The 15,535-nt window shown below is 41.0% G+C and overlaps 1 protein-coding gene across 1 annotated transcript in view; it reads left to right on the top strand.

Annotated features, from left to right (window-relative positions):
* ZC3H3 (zinc finger CCCH-type containing 3) overlaps window positions 1-15,535 on the top strand; it is a 495,342-nt gene that overhangs the window by 469,011 nt on the left and 10,796 nt on the right. Inside the window, exon 12 of the mRNA XM_051971189.1 lies at window positions 1,444-1,577. Coding sequence (XP_051827149.1) covers window positions 1,444-1,577 — 134 coding nt within the window. The remainder of the gene's footprint in view (window positions 1-1,443; window positions 1,578-15,535) is intronic.

Below are 15,535 nucleotides of genomic sequence, written 5' to 3'. Positions count from 1 at the left end.
CTCATGTAAAATGAGGAAGTTCAGCCAGATGATCTCTGAGGCTTCATCCAGTGTTAAATCCTCTCGTTCTCTCTCTGTCTCTCTTTCTCTCTGTGTGTGTCTCTCTGTCTCTGTCTTTCTGTCTGTCTCTCTCTCTCTGTGTCTCTCTGTCTCTGTGTCTGTCTGTCTGTCTCTCTCCTTCCTCTCTCCTTCTCCCTCTTCCTCTCCTTTTCCCTCTCCTTCTCCTCCCTCTCTCCCCCGTCTCAAGTTCTTTCTCTGTCTCTATTTCTCTGCAGGCCAACATGGGAATAGTAAAGGAGGATGGGGTGTGGATCTCAAGACACTCTACTTTCTGGTTTTCCCCCCATTCCCTTTAGAGAGAGGGGAACAGAGCTGCTGTAATCAGAGCCTCAGCAGTGCAATACAGTAAAAAGAGCATTAGATTTAGACTCAGAGGGCTGGGGTTCAAATCTCAATTCTGCTGCTTCCAATCTGTGGGACCTCAGATGAATTACTTGCCCTTTCTGGACATCCATTTCCTCTCCTTACCTGAAGGGGTTAAACTAAATCGTTTCTGCAATCCACTTCAGCTCCAAAATTGTGTGAACCATGAGGTATAGCACCATGGAGAACTTTGAGCTCTCATCTTAGGAAGATAACAGAACACTGAGATCTGGTAAATGGGGAAACTGAGTCCCATAGGGACCTGCCTACAAAGATCAGGCTTCTCTCTATTAGACCACTTGCTATCTCTCATCTATCTCCTACCCTAAGGAGTGTCCACACAAGCCCAGAGGCCTTTACTTGAATCCCCCATGGCCCTCTTCAGGTGCCCTCATCCTCAGTAAGAAGCCAAGAGGAGATAGTCAAGTCTTGATGATTTGGCTCCCGGGGCACTTTCTTCTTTTTAACCGGGAAAATGGGTATACAAGGGAGGGTAGGATTCTTCTTAAAAGAAATCCAATAACTCATGATCCAGGACCAGAGAAAACAGAAGAAGATGGGGGTAGGAGAGGCAGTGTTCTTGGGAAATGTGTGTAATAATGAGATTGTCCCAAAAAAATTCCTTCAGGATGCCTAAAATTTGACCATTACCAACCACACTATGCCTTGGGGACTCAGTATGGTCTAATTTCCATACTAACAGGGATTCAGGAAGAAGGTAGGGCTTCTCTCCAGAGATGGGTTCCAGTGCACTAGGTGGATGAGCAGCTCAGAAGGTTTTGGGGGGGGGAGCCTTTTTGACCACAGGGGATGAAGGGAAGCCTTTGTAGTGAGTCACCCCGTAGGTGAGATGCTGTCACAGGGATCTGTGTCACTGTGGGTGGGGCAGAATGAGGTGCAGAGAGCCGGAAGGGGCGCGGTGAGTGCCCCAGCAGACTGGAGCAGGAGCCAGCTGGCCCGTGGGCCTCGAAAGGCGGACGGGCCAAGGAGGCCGTTGACTCTCAGTTATCTGCTTCGCAGGTTATCCATGGCGAACATTTGAGCCCAAGTTGCCTCCCCGCCTCCGTTCCGCGCACTCTCGCCACCCAGCCCAAGTGGGCCTGAGGGAGGCAGACTCAATGGAACCCCAGCCTGAGCCACGCAGTATTAGGAGGGTAAATCTGCTGCTTTAAAAAAAAAAAATGTTGCCCTGGGTTGCACTCCAGAATCCCATGGGAATGATTTTGGAATAGATCATGTGCTGGTTTGAATTATCTGCAGCATCTCTTTCCTTGAATAATAGAGGCGTAGCCTTCAAAAATGCTCAGTGACTCTACTAGACAGAGACCATTAATTCAAGAATTATCTTGTTTCTTTGTCCTTTCCCACTCTCATCTTCCCCATGAGATCAGCATAACGTCCCATTTTCCTTGCCCCCTGACAAGGGTCAGAACAAGAAAAAAAAAATTGGTTTTAGGGGAAAAAAGGGAAAATATGAAGGAAGAGTAAAGAAGAACTCAAAAGAGACATAGAGAGGTTTATCAGGGGCATGCAGCTTCCTCTCTTCTCTACTGTACCATCTTCTATACCCTGGATAGAAAGTATCTATTACTCTAAGCTTGGATTTAGGACCCAGGAATCTCAGGGTTCGCTCCATGAGCTAGATATACATTGAATAGGGGCTAAAGAGAAGGGTCCCAGAATAAGGAAGGGGAAGTCACAAAATCATATCAAGACTTTAGTCATGCTTCATTCCCATACTTAATAGAAGTAATTTTTTTTAAGCTTTAAAATTTTTAACTTTTTAATTTTAAATTAAAAAGGTCTATAAGAACTACCCTTCCTTTTTTACCTAAAGTAGGTGAACTTGTAGGATTCTTGAAAATTACTCTACCCTCATAGCAACCAGCCAAGTCAAGGTTGCTCGAGAACATATGCCCTGATCCCCTCCACCAATAGAATGGCCAACCTTCCTATATCCAACTTACCCTTAAAGCCAGCCCAATAATACTTGCCCAGTGATGGAATAGACATCTTGTGGTCACTGTCTCTGTCCCTAGTGACCTTCCAACTCTTCAGACAACTTAAATGAGCATCATTGTAACCATGGAGTGTTCTGGAATTTGGACGAAGAAAACAAAATTCACCCCTTTTGTCTTCTGCCTGGACCCCCATCAAAGGTCATGGCTTCATGAAAGGTCTGGTGTTGTCAGAGAGGCAGCTGTGTATGCTGAAAAAAATGCCCTGAATTTAAAGAAACAGGAAATAGAGCCTTGTTCTCATTATCCCTGACTCTCATCGTGACCTCAGGCAAATATTGTGTAGGCCTCAGTTCCCCATCTCTAGAATGAAGAAATTATATTTGATGGTTCCCAAAGATCCTTCCTATTCTCATTGGCGCCTCTTAGAGTACAAAGGGCTGTTATGAGGAATCCAATAAATAAAAAACTCCTGGTATATGGGCTATTGTCCTACATACTAGTCTTACCAAGTTTGTGGATATATCATTGAGGGAATTCTTGTTTATTAACTCAATTAGATGACCTCTCCAGTATCTTTCAACTCTGAAATTCTGAAGTCAGAGTTGGAAAAGAGAAAAATGAAAAGTGTGAGTGTAGAACATATCATCTGTGATATTAATGGTGATTTATCTGATAAAGATAAAAAGGATTTCCTCCTAACAGACAACTTCTCACACAAGCATTTTTGTAGAACACTGTCCTACTCATTGCTTTTTTTCTAGTGCTGGATGAGAGTGATTACTGGGTATTCATTTCTCTGACAGATAGATGAGTTTCTGATTCTGGGAGTGAGAAACTGATTATCTTTTAGGTGGGAAGCATTCTCTGACTTCAACAGGAAGTATTTGGAGGGACAGAAGGTATTAGGTAGTAGAAGGCCTCCGAACCTTTGGTTGGCAGGAGGGTCTCATTTCCTTTATTTAGAGCTTCTAGAAGCAAGAGGAGGCTGTTGTGGAGGAGTACATTTGGACTTGATATAAGAAAAAGAGAGCTTTTCTGAAAGAAGATGGGCTAACTATCTTGGGAATGGTAGGTATCCCATCATTTCAACAGAAAAAATTTAACATCATCAAACAGACATCATTAGAGGTCTCCAAGGCGAAGCTAGTTGATAGCTTGTCCAGAATTCCTCTTCAGGCACAAGTTAGACTACATGATGTGAGTTTCCTTTGAATTCTGAGCTCTCCTGACTCTGTAAACTACATTTGCAATAAAGAGCTTCTTCATTTTTTATCTTCTTATTTTAGATAATTTGGATAATTGCTAATGAAACAGACCCCCCTCCCCGCACACACACACACACACACACACCTTTCTTTCTTTGTCCCTGTACGTCTTTCCAGCCTGCACCCCACTTTTGGTCCTGCCATCAAGAAGAAACCACTTTGGTCTCTCTTGGTCCTACCCGGATAGCACCCGGGTCTCATTGTGACCTTAGGCAAATATTGTGTAGGCCTCAATTCCCCATCTCTAGAATGAAGAAATTATAATTGATGGTTCCCAAAGATCCTTCCTATTCTCATTGACGCCTCTTAGCAACAGGGCTGTTATGAGGAGTCCAATAAATAAAAAACTCCTGGTATATGGGCTATTGTCCTACATACTAGTCTTACCAAGGTTGTGGGTATATCATTGAGGGAGTTCTTGTTTATTAATTCAATTAGATGACCTCTCCAGTGCCTTTCAACTCTGAAAGGACAAGCAGATCCTGTGCCATTATTCTTTCCCAACCCTTCTCTTAAACTCAAATTCAAAACTATTTCCCTTCCATACAGGGTTTGGAAGTTACTGATAGTCTATCTGGTCATGAGTTTCCACTGTGACACTCACTCCACATTTCCAGACAAGTGTTCCTTTGAACACTACTACACTACACTACTTTGAACACTACACTATTGATAACTGAAGTATATTGGTTAAGCACAAATTTGATTTAGTCTATTACTAATGATGGAAACAACAGGTCTGAATTAACTTAATTTTTTCTTGGTTATCCAAGATGATTACTAAGAATACCAAATTTTTCTTCTCCTAAAATAGTGAGGCCCTCAGAAACTATTAATTCTATTATGGGTGGCTCCAAGCTGTGGTTTTCAGTAATCCTTATGTCTGTTTCTGTTAGGTTTTCTGTCTCCTCTCTGTCCATTGTCTTAGTTTTTATTTTCAGTGTACCTTTCTTGAGCAGCCTTTCCCTTGCACTTTTCAGTTTCTTTCTTGCTGCAGGCTCAGAAACCAGATGATAGGATTTGGAACTGGAAGGGACCCAAGAGATTGTAGGATCTTGAACAAGTCATTGATTCACTTTGACCCTCAGTTTCTATGAGAAAAGGTTAGACTAGATTTTCTGTAAAGTCCTTTCTAGCTCTAATTGTTAGAATTCTCAAATATGAACTATAGGGAAGGAAACGATTGCCCACAAAAAAGAAAGAATTTGCCCAAGGTAGCACAGGTACTAAGAGGCAAATCCCAGTCCTGTTACTCCAGATCAGTGCTTCAGACCTCTCATAAATTGTGTGTGGTCTAAGAATCAATCAACTTGAGTATAGGGGCTCTTTTGGTGGAAATTATTTAGTGATAATATAAAGATAAATTATTTTTCTACTGTAAATTTTTACTGACTAGGGTCCAGAACCTAAGGAAGAAGAGCTTAGAATCTAAGCCAGGGCAAACTAGTAGAACCATTGAGCCTAGAACCTATCTGTTACTTTGATATTGCTAATAAACTGCAGTGAGTGTAAGCTTTAAAACAAGATTCATAGATTCCATTCATTTGCTCCAGAAGAGTTCTTAGTCAGCCTCTCCAATTTTATCTTCCATATGATAGAAAGGGAGAAACTAATTGATAGCTGGAAAAATGGGTAATTTGTTGCTGACTGCCAGAAGACAACTGATTGGAGACGACTAGACTGGTTCCACAGGGAATGGGTACCCCCAGTCAAGAAGGGGTCCAAGCCTAGAATGATTTCAGAACCACAGACAAAGGAACCAAGCTTTATTGCAAAGTGGAAACCATTTCAGATGAGCTGGTTGATGTGGAAGTGAGATTGGCCCCAAGCTGGATCATCGTGCCCCAGCTGGAGGGACCATAGAAAGAAGACTCTAACCATGCCCCAAGAACTCAGCACCTGTGGACTTTGATGTTTGGCTCCTTTTCCTACCATTTTCTAGCCAGAGTTTATCTCAGCTGACCTCTAGAGGATAGAAGGCAGCCTAATACAGTGGAAAGAGTCTGCTGTCTTCCTACTAATGAGTACGGTCAGACCAGGCCTGAATCTTCTCTGTATCATTTAGTGCTATCTGACCTTGAGTAAATCAGGTTATTTATCAATAAAATGGGGATCATAATGTTTACCCTTCTTGATTCCTAGGAGTCTTGTGAGAATTGTGAAGTAGTATAGAAAAAGCAATTTATAAATCTTAAAGCACTATAGAAATATAAATCATTATTGAAGGGATAGAGAAATGGTGGTTTTGCTTTAAACAAGAGAGCTAAGGATCTTTAGATCCTTTTCTGGGACAGAACTGAGACTGTTAGGGAGCATAATTAAGCCATTTCTATCAGCGTTTGTTCATAGTTATTACTGATCTCTTTTCTTTTCTGCCTGGGATTTCCCCCACAGTTCAGAACCAAAAAAAAAAAAAAAAAAAATGAGCCTCCTAGATGAAGGAAAAGGCACAGGCAGTTATTTGTAACCTTTATAACCTCGTTTGGAGCCAGTCTGAATTCTGAGATCTCACACAGGAGCTGAGAAATGGGACTGCTAGCTAACTAAGGAGTTATTGGGAAACCTGGGAAGAAGAAATATTTTATTATAGCTCTCCTCCTGCCCCTAAGGTTCCAAGATAAGTTTCAGAATAGTAGGAGAATAAAAGAAATTTTTGACAGAGCTACAAATATGACCATTTCTATCATGCCTACTTCATTCAGTGATTTTGGGTTTAATTTTGCAGGCAAAGGGAAAGAGAATCTCTGCTGGGGTTGATCTTGGGATTGATTCACCAAAGATGACTATCACACCTTCCATCTACATATAATAGGGAAGGAACAGGAGTTTTAGTCAACTCTGCACTGGAATGGTGGAATGCCATTGTCAGACCAACGTTTCACTTTTTAAAACCACAGTGCAATGGGGAAAATAGTCAAATAACAGATAAAAAGAAGCTAAAGTAACTTGGATTTTCTTTCCTGTCTTCTTTGACCCTTAATTGTTGTATCTCTGAGTAAGGGATATAGTCATTATATACAGGAATAGAATATAAAATGGGTTGGAAATGTAGTAATAAACTAGGTTGTAAAGAGCTTTAAATGCCAAAAGACTTGATATTTGATCCTGGGGTAACAGAGAGCCGTTGAATTTTATTGAGCAAAGCTTACATGGTCATACCTATACTTCAGGAAAAATCACTTTGGCATCTGAAAGATATTTGGAGTGAAGAGAAATTTGAGGCAGAGATAACATTATTAGAAAACTATTGTAATAGTCCAATTGAGGATCTGAGCTAGGTGGCTGTGTAAATGGAGAGAAGGGGAGATGCCTGCAAGAGATGTATAGAAACAATTGACAAGATTTGGCAGCCATTTGGACATATGGGGCAAATGAGCGCCAAAAAGATAGTAGTGCTATCAGTAGTAATAGAGAAGTCCTGAAGCAATGAGTGTTTGGGAATAACTACAGTGAGTTCTTTTTTGGATATGTTGAGTCTGAGATGCTGATGGGGGGGACTTCCACTTTAAAATGTCCAACAGGTGATGTGAAACTGGCACTTAGGAGGGGCGGATGGAGAAATCGATCTGGAAACATCTGTATAGAAATGATCATTTGAACCCAGAAGAGGTGAGGAAATCTCTAAGTGATAAAGATGAGAGAGAGAAGAGGGCTTATTCTGTCAGAGCTTTGTAGAGACACATGGATGAAGCCAGCAAAAGAGGAGGAGTAGAGACACAAGGGAGAGCAGAGTCACCCAGGACCTGGGTGAGAGGAACTAGAAGGAGTAGTAGTAATTCCACTTGCTGCAGAGGCCAAGATGGATGAGGGTTAAAATGTGGCCACCAGTTTGCAGTTAAGAAAATTTTGGTAACTTTGGAGAGGACAGTTTCAAGGCGATGAAGAGGTCAGAAGACAGAAATTATGATCCACAGTGATTAAGTACTTTACACATAGTCTTAGAGGCGAGATTGAATTTGGCTCTTCCTGACCTCAAGTCCAATATTCCATCCAAAAGTGCTGCTTTTCATGAATTGCTGCCACTTTCACATGAATTTGAGTAGCTGAATAATAGAACAGCAGTTCGTATGAAAAAGATCTGGGGATTTTATTGGACTAAAAGCTCATCAGTTAACAGCATGAGGTGGATGTCCCAAAAGTTCATGTAACTTTTAGCTATACTAAAAGAGAAAGGGAATGGGAATGTCTTGATATCCTCAGTCCTCAGAAGACAAGAAAAATATTCAGAAGACTTTGGGTAGTTTGGCGGGAAGCTGTACTCAAAACATTAATCTTTCAAAAGGCAGAGGAATCATCCAAGAACACTGCTCTTCTGTACCTTAATGTGTTCACCAATTGGAATTGGACAGAATTCCATTGGATGAATTGGAAAGGACAGAAACATTGGGAGAAAGTGATTATGTCATCCTGCGGTTTGTAACTACAAAAGTAACATTTGGTATGATCTGAGATATACAGTATATTTTAAATTTCAGAAAGTTGGAAAAAAGTATCAAGATGATCCTATGGCCTGAGATGCAAAAAAGAAGTCAGCTCATAAGGGAACAAAAGTACTGGAGAATAAAATTCTTCTAACGCAGTGGTAAATGATTCCTGTGCCAAACAAAAGTAGCTCGTGTGGCTGCATGCTGAGTACTCTGATAAGCCCAGATTTTTAAAAAGCATATACAATAGATGAAAGCCAGCGCAGGTAACTAAAGGCATTAAGAGTGATGAGAAAAATGTCAGGAAGGCAACCTCACAGTGAACAAATGCATTCAAAGAAACTCTGCTTCTAGTTTATTTGGGGAATTACTATACATAGCCCCTAACTCACATGGAGCTTGCAGAACCTAAAACTCCTAGATCTTTTTCAGACAAACTTCAGTCACTATTCCCTCCCTAACTTTATAATTGTGACATGGATTTTTAAGTATGATTTTACCTTTTTCATACTAAATTTCATTTTATTAAATTTTGCCCAGTACTCTAGGCCCCTTCATCCCCAAAAAGAAAATAAATAAATAAAATGTACACGTCCAGGATAGAGGAAGTAAAGAAAATCAACTGTTACAAGTATAGGGAGAAGTGTAATTAAATAGCTTGCTCGTATGGCACTTTAAGGTTTTCAAGACACTTTTGTACATTATCTTCTTTGAAACAACAGCTGTGAAACAGACAAGAGCAGGTGTTATTATTTTCATTTTATAGATTGGAAACTGAGGCATTAATATATGCATCAATCAAAAAAAAATATTTCTTAAATGCTTACTATGTGCCTGTTCTGTCCCCCACATACACACAAAGCAAAAACAGTCCCTGGCTCTTTAGGAGCATACATTTTGTTTCATGAAATAATCAGAACATACAAAATAAGTCCAGAGTTGATAGAAAGTAACATTGGTGGGAATTGGCTCTTAGCAGTGGGGGGAGGGGGAGGAAGGTGGGGGTGGGGGGGACCAAGAAGGATCTCCTGGAGAAGGTGGCATATGAACTGCATCTATAAGGAAGCCAGGAATTCAAAGAGATGGGGAGGGGGGAGGGGGAGTACGTCCAGAGCATGGAGAATAGTGAGGAGACCAGAATGGCTGAATTCTGAGAGTCTGTGGAAGAGAGAGAGCATGCTAGATCTGGTGGTCTGCACAATAGCCTGGAGCTCTCTGGAGTTTAGCAAGTTAGCCAATTTATCTCTAGATTATAGAATGTAAGCTCTGTGAAGGGTCAGCCATGACAGATGAAGGAGGTGTCAGGAAGCCATGAGAGTCACTTGAGCAAAAGAGCAACTTAACTCATTCAGACAACCTCTGAGTGCTTTTGGAAGATTGTCTTTAGGTATTCATGTGCATTAGTCTTTAGTGGCTTGCCAAAAAAAAGTAAGGCAGATTTTAGGCTACGTTAATAGAGGAAAGGTTAAGCTCGCCTGGCTTGCCAGTCCAGGAGGTCGTGTCCCTGGGTGGTGATCGTCTTTGAGATCCACATCCACATTTGGTTGTAGTTGTCACTACCCCCCATCCTGGCTCTCAATCAGCCATTGCTGCTTCAGACTTTCTTTTATAAAGTCACAGATTCTCAGAGTTGGGATAAAGTTCAGTTTTGGGAACCCAATCTCTGTGACACTCTCTAGGAAGGTCTTCTTAGAGGCTCCCACTACAGCTTGGCCTTTGCAACTTAACTTTGGCATTGTGGGCAACAAGGTGACACAGTAAATAGAGCAAGGTACTTGAAGTCTCTATGTCTCAGTTTCCTCACCTGTAAAAATAAGAATAATAGTAGCCCTGTGTCATAGGTTGTTGTGAAGATTCAGTGAATTGATATGTATAAAGTACTTTGCAGACCTTAAATGCTAATTATTGTTACTAGTTTTAACCTTTGACCAAATAAAACAAGCTTAATTATTCTCCTACCTATTACATTTTCTAAGGTTTTCTCTTTTCCAAGTTTAGTATCCATACTTCAACCTTTTTTTTTATCCTCTGGTTTACAGTTCCCTCACTATCTGGAATACCCTCCTTTTGATACATCTTGTCCACATTTCTCTTAGGATATAGCTTCTCAAAATGAACACAATACTCAAGGGGTGATTCATGAAATCACAGCATTAGAAAACACTTCATCTAGTCTAGCCTGTATCTGAGCCTCTTCTACAACATCAAGCAAGTTGTTATCTAAACTCTGTAGGAAGATTTCCAGTAACATGTATCCCCTTTATCCCCTGACATACTTTTTGGATAGCTCTAATGTTTATAAAGCCTTTCCTTATGTTAAGCATCTTTGATGGAATTGACTTCTTTCATAAGGCTCCTCCTGAGAATTCATGTCTTGTTTGGGTTGGCCACCCTCAAATTTTGTGATTCTGTGTGCCCAAAGCTAAGACTTTACATTCACTTCACAAACTATTGGAGTTCATCTTACTAGATTCAATTGGTTGTTCTAAACTGTGGAAATCTTTTTTTTTTTTTAATGCCATGTTATCTAATGCATTAATTCATAAAGCTTGAAGGGGAATAGCTATCTCCCATTTGAAAAGCATGCTATCCATGTTTTTGTCTGATAAAAATATTGAACAGAACAAGGCCAAACACAGGTTCCTGGGCAGATGAGACTTGGTTGACTTTGATTCGTTGTCACTTTTTGAGCTCTGTCATTCAATAAAAAGTACATTGTATTGTGAGAACAGAGAATAGAGATTCTTTCCACATGAGGGGGAAAGAAGGAATTCAGAATGCTTCATGGAAGATCTAGGTCTTGAATGGCATGAAGAGGGAGAAATGGGATAGGAAGAAGTTAGAGGAGGTCAGAAATTACAGGAAAAGGGAACCTCATGGCAAGAGCTGAAAGGTGGGAACTAGAATCAGAGGATATTATAGTTAACAAAAACTAAATCTAGAGGACCAACCTCTTCATTTTATAAATGAAAGAGCTGTCTGCCTTCTCAGAGGAGGTGATTTGTCCAATAGCACAGGGCTAGTAAGTGGCAGATGTTAGATATGAACCCCAGTCTTTGGACTCCAAATCCAGTGTTTTTCTTTATAGATACTACATGCCAGTTCAAAGAGCTAGTCCCTTAATTGGATAATTGATTTTGCCTGGAAATCGAACATGTGGGGGGGAAGAAGGGAAAATAAGTCTAGGTTATCAAGGGCTTTGAATGACAAACCACATGCTTTGAAATCTCTGTCATATACTTTGTCACCACACTTAGTGTCAGACCTGAAACTACTTGGGCAGCAGGTCAGTCAGCCAGTCAGTAAACACTAATAGCATGTAGCAGGCACTTAATTACCTGCTATGTGCCATATACTGTTCTGTGTGCTGAAGACACTTAGAAAGGTAAAAGATAATCCCTGCCCTGGAGGAACTCATGATCTAATTGGGGGTAATAACATGCAAACAGCAGATAGGCTACATACCAGAAAATATATCAGAAAAAAGAAATAATCACCAAAGGGAAAGCCCTGGAAATAAGAGGATTGGCAAAGGCTTCCTATAGAAAGTGAAATTTTAAATGGGACTTGAGGGAATCCAGGGGAACCAGGAGGTGGAACTTTGGAGGGCAAGCATCCCAGACAGACAGGCAGCCAGAGGAGATGCCCATGTCCCTGGGGAAAAGGCATGGAGGGCAGAGATGAAGGGGTAAGAGTGGGGGGAAGGTGGCACAGATGGGTAGGTTACAAAGGCTTTTGAATTCCAAACAGCTCAGTGGTTCAGTATTGTCCCAGACTTGGAGTCAGGAAGATCTGAGTTCAAATCCCACCTCAGCTACTTTCAGTTCTGTGATCCTGAGCTAGTCCCTTAACCTTTGCTTGCCTCAGTTTCGTCATCCATAAAGTGAGGAAACAAATAGCTCCCACTTCCCATAGTTGTTATGAGCATTAAATGAGATAATACACATAAAATGCCTTACAAAACCTTAAAGCACTATTAAGTTATAAATGATGTCTTATTCCTGCCCCACATGATTCTAAACTTTTTGAGTGCATCTGCCCAAATAGTGGGGATCTTCAGATGTTGGCAGTGAGAGGAGGCGTATGCAAGGATGGCGCCTCCCCCCCCCCCCCCATCCTCTAAACAGTATCCAACCACAGCAGAGCACGCGCACACACACGCATTTTGGCGGCCTCCTCTCCTCAATCTCCGTCCTTTTCCCTAAGCTAACACTTCCTTTAGGAACTGAACTTACCTTCTGGGTAGGAAACTTGATTTTGAAAACATATCTAGAAACAGTCTGGCGTCCCCGGGCCTCGTCTGGCAGTTGTGTTCCCAGGTGTGACTTTGTGTATGTGTGCACACGTTGATATTTATCACTCCCCCCCAAACTCTGCGCTTTGACTTTGCCCTGGAATTTGCTTTCCTTTCCTGGGGCAGATGAAACTTAGTTGACAGTGATTCATTAATTGCCGATTAATTTCCAGGAGCTTTCCCCTCCCCCACCAAACCAGAGCAGATTATACCTAAAACTAAAACCCAGAGATGGATAAACTGCAGAACCTGGACAAGGGCACAGTTGACTACTGTAGGCCCCTGCTCCTACCCCACTCCCTAGTTCCAGAAATTTCCTTTTGGTGGGATCTGTGATGTAGTAGAAAGAAGACATCCAAGGATCCAGGTCTGCATGCTGTGATCTGCGGCGTTATGGCTACGTGCCAGTCACTTTACACCTCTCAGTCTCAATTTACTTGTCTGTAAAATGAGGGAGTGAGAACAGATAATCCTTGGATTGCTTTGGCTCTTACTATCCAGGTCTGAGGGATGGAAGACCCAGAGCTGATTCCTCTATGTCCTCTCTATAATCTCAGCTTGATCCTCCTACAAACCTTTTGTCTTTTCCCCAGATTCCCATTTACACACAGAGTGACACACGCATGTGCTTCTGCTGTGGGGAAGAGCAGTTCCCTGAGTTCCACATTGCTTTACTTCTATATTTCCTGGGTTCTTGTGCCTGGATATGATGTAAGGGAGACAGATAAATAAAGCTTGGTCTGTGACCTCACCAAGTTCCCAGCCTAGGAAGGGGATAAAACAGATATACAAAACTACAGCACTCCTGGTGCACATTTATACGCATGCAAATAATAGAGGGAAAACCAACCCCGGGCTGTGGAGAAGGACCAGGAGGACTCAGCAATTCAGTGAAAAGGTGTAAGTGCCTGTTTTGTGAACAAAAGAATTCTGCAATGTCCCAGCCAGGGAATTTATCACCTAATAGGAGCGTATGAATGTTTGTGAATGTTAATCTAAAACATAATATAGAATCTCTGGGTTAGATGGAATCTTAGAGGCCACCCCAAGGCCAGACCAAAACTTGTACAAGAATCCCCTTTATGAGCTACAGTGACCATCTGGCCTCCAATGAGATCTTCCAGAGAAGGTCATTATACTCACAGCTCTAAATAGGGGAAGTTGTTACTTAGAACAAGCTTACATTTGCCTCTTCTGATTCTTCCCTTTGGGACCAAGCAGGGTCCCATCCTTTGACATGATAGTCCTTTAAAAATTTGAAGTTATGTATCATGTCCCCCTAAGTCTTCTCCTCTTCAGGATAAATATCCACATGTCTTTCAGCCAATCATTTAGCATGAACTCAAGGCCCTTCACCATCTCAGCCTTCCTTTGGACACTACTCTCTGGTTTATCATCGCTAAAATGTGATGTCTGTATCACTTTGTTGCTGTCTTCCTTTGAAATCTTGCTCTCAGTTATAATTCTAAGTTTCTGCAAGTTTTCTGCAACTTATAGAAATTATTCCTGTGAGTTATATGTTTATATTTTTATTTAAGATAATACGTTTCTAGATTTAAAAAACAAGATGTGGTCTTGTGAAAAGCATAGCAGTACTGCCTTCTCTAGTCCTGCTGCTAGATCTAAGTGAAGACTACATTCATTTTCTTGGCTGCCAAAGCATATTGTTGACTCATCCATCTTACAATATACCCAGAAACCCAGATCTTTCTCCCTTGAACTGATATATCTAGTCACATTTTTACCAGGTCAAATTTAGGAACTCAGTTTTTTGAACTCTGATTAAGACTTACACATTTGAATCCAGTTCTGTTCAATAAACATCTTTAAGTGCCTTTCATGTGATTTGCTAGATGGCACAATGAGAGTATCCAGCCTGAAGTCAGACTCCTCTTCCTGAGTTCAAATTAATCTTGGGACACTTGATAGCTGTGTGACCCTGGGCAAGTCACTTCATTCCATTTGCTTCGGTCTCCTCATCATCTGTAAAATGTGCTGGAGAAACAAATGGCAAATGACTCCCCTATCTCTGCCAAGAAAATCCCAAATGGAGTCACAAAGAGTTAGACGTGACTAGAAAACAACTTAACAGCAACAACAAATTGTGTGGGGACATAAAGCCAAATGAAAGAGTCCCTCTGCCCAAAGAACTTCTGATTTTACTAAATTTACCTAAATTTCCAGCCATGGAAGATCATTTTGAATGGTAACTGTTACCCATTATAGTAGTTATTCCTCCCAGTTTTATGTCACATGCAAATTTGATAAACATGCTATTATCCAAATACTGACAAAAAGAGTGAACAGCTCAGGGCCAAGCATAGATCCCAACATTCTGCTAGGCACTGAGAATATCAAAATAAAAATTACAGTCCTTGACCTCAGGAAGCTTACATTCTGTCAGGGGAGATGTGTACATATAAGTGTATATATAGATGTGTATATCAGTACATTTGTATGTGTAGATTGGTAGGTAGAGTTGTGTGTATGTACATATACAAAATATGTTAGGGTAATTTTGGTAATTTTCCACACTAGTGGAAGGATCAGAACAGCTTTTATATAGAAAGTGACTTTTGGACTAAGCTTTGGAGAAAAGTAGCCATTTTAAGATGGGGAGATTGAGAAGGAAAAGGTTGGGAGGGGGGATGTGTCTGACAAACAACAAAATGTTATTTATATGGCTGAACCATAAAATGCAGGAATAGGAGTGATTTGTCATAAGCTTGGAAAGGTAACTAGGGGACTACATTTTTGAGGGGCTTTAAATGGCAAATAGAAGAATTTGTGTTTTGACCTGGGCCCACTAAAGTTTATTGAACACGGGGATGATATGCTCACTCACATAATTTTCCCTCACTTTAGGAGAATCATTTTAATAGTTATGCATTGGCTGGATTGAAGAAGGGATCAATTGGAGACAGGAAAACTCATTAGAAAGTTCTTGTAATAATCTAGGCAGGCCGTGATGAGGAGCTGAACCAGAATGGTAGCTGTATGATTAAAGACAAGAAGTGGATGTGAAAGATATTGTAGAGGTAGAAACAAGATTGGGAACTGATTAGATAAAGATAAACCCAAGTTGGAAACCTGAGTAACTGAAACAATGGTATGGCCTTCACAGAAATGCTCAGTTCAGGGATAAAAAATGGATTTGGAGGGAAAGAT

This window comes from Antechinus flavipes, chromosome 1 (assembly GCF_016432865.1).
Source record: "Antechinus flavipes isolate AdamAnt ecotype Samford, QLD, Australia chromosome 1, AdamAnt_v2, whole genome shotgun sequence".
Lineage (NCBI taxonomy): Eukaryota > Metazoa > Chordata > Mammalia > Dasyuromorphia > Dasyuridae > Antechinus > Antechinus flavipes.
The sequence above is the reverse complement of the archived record's forward strand: the minus strand, read 5'-3'. Positions and strand labels throughout refer to the sequence as shown.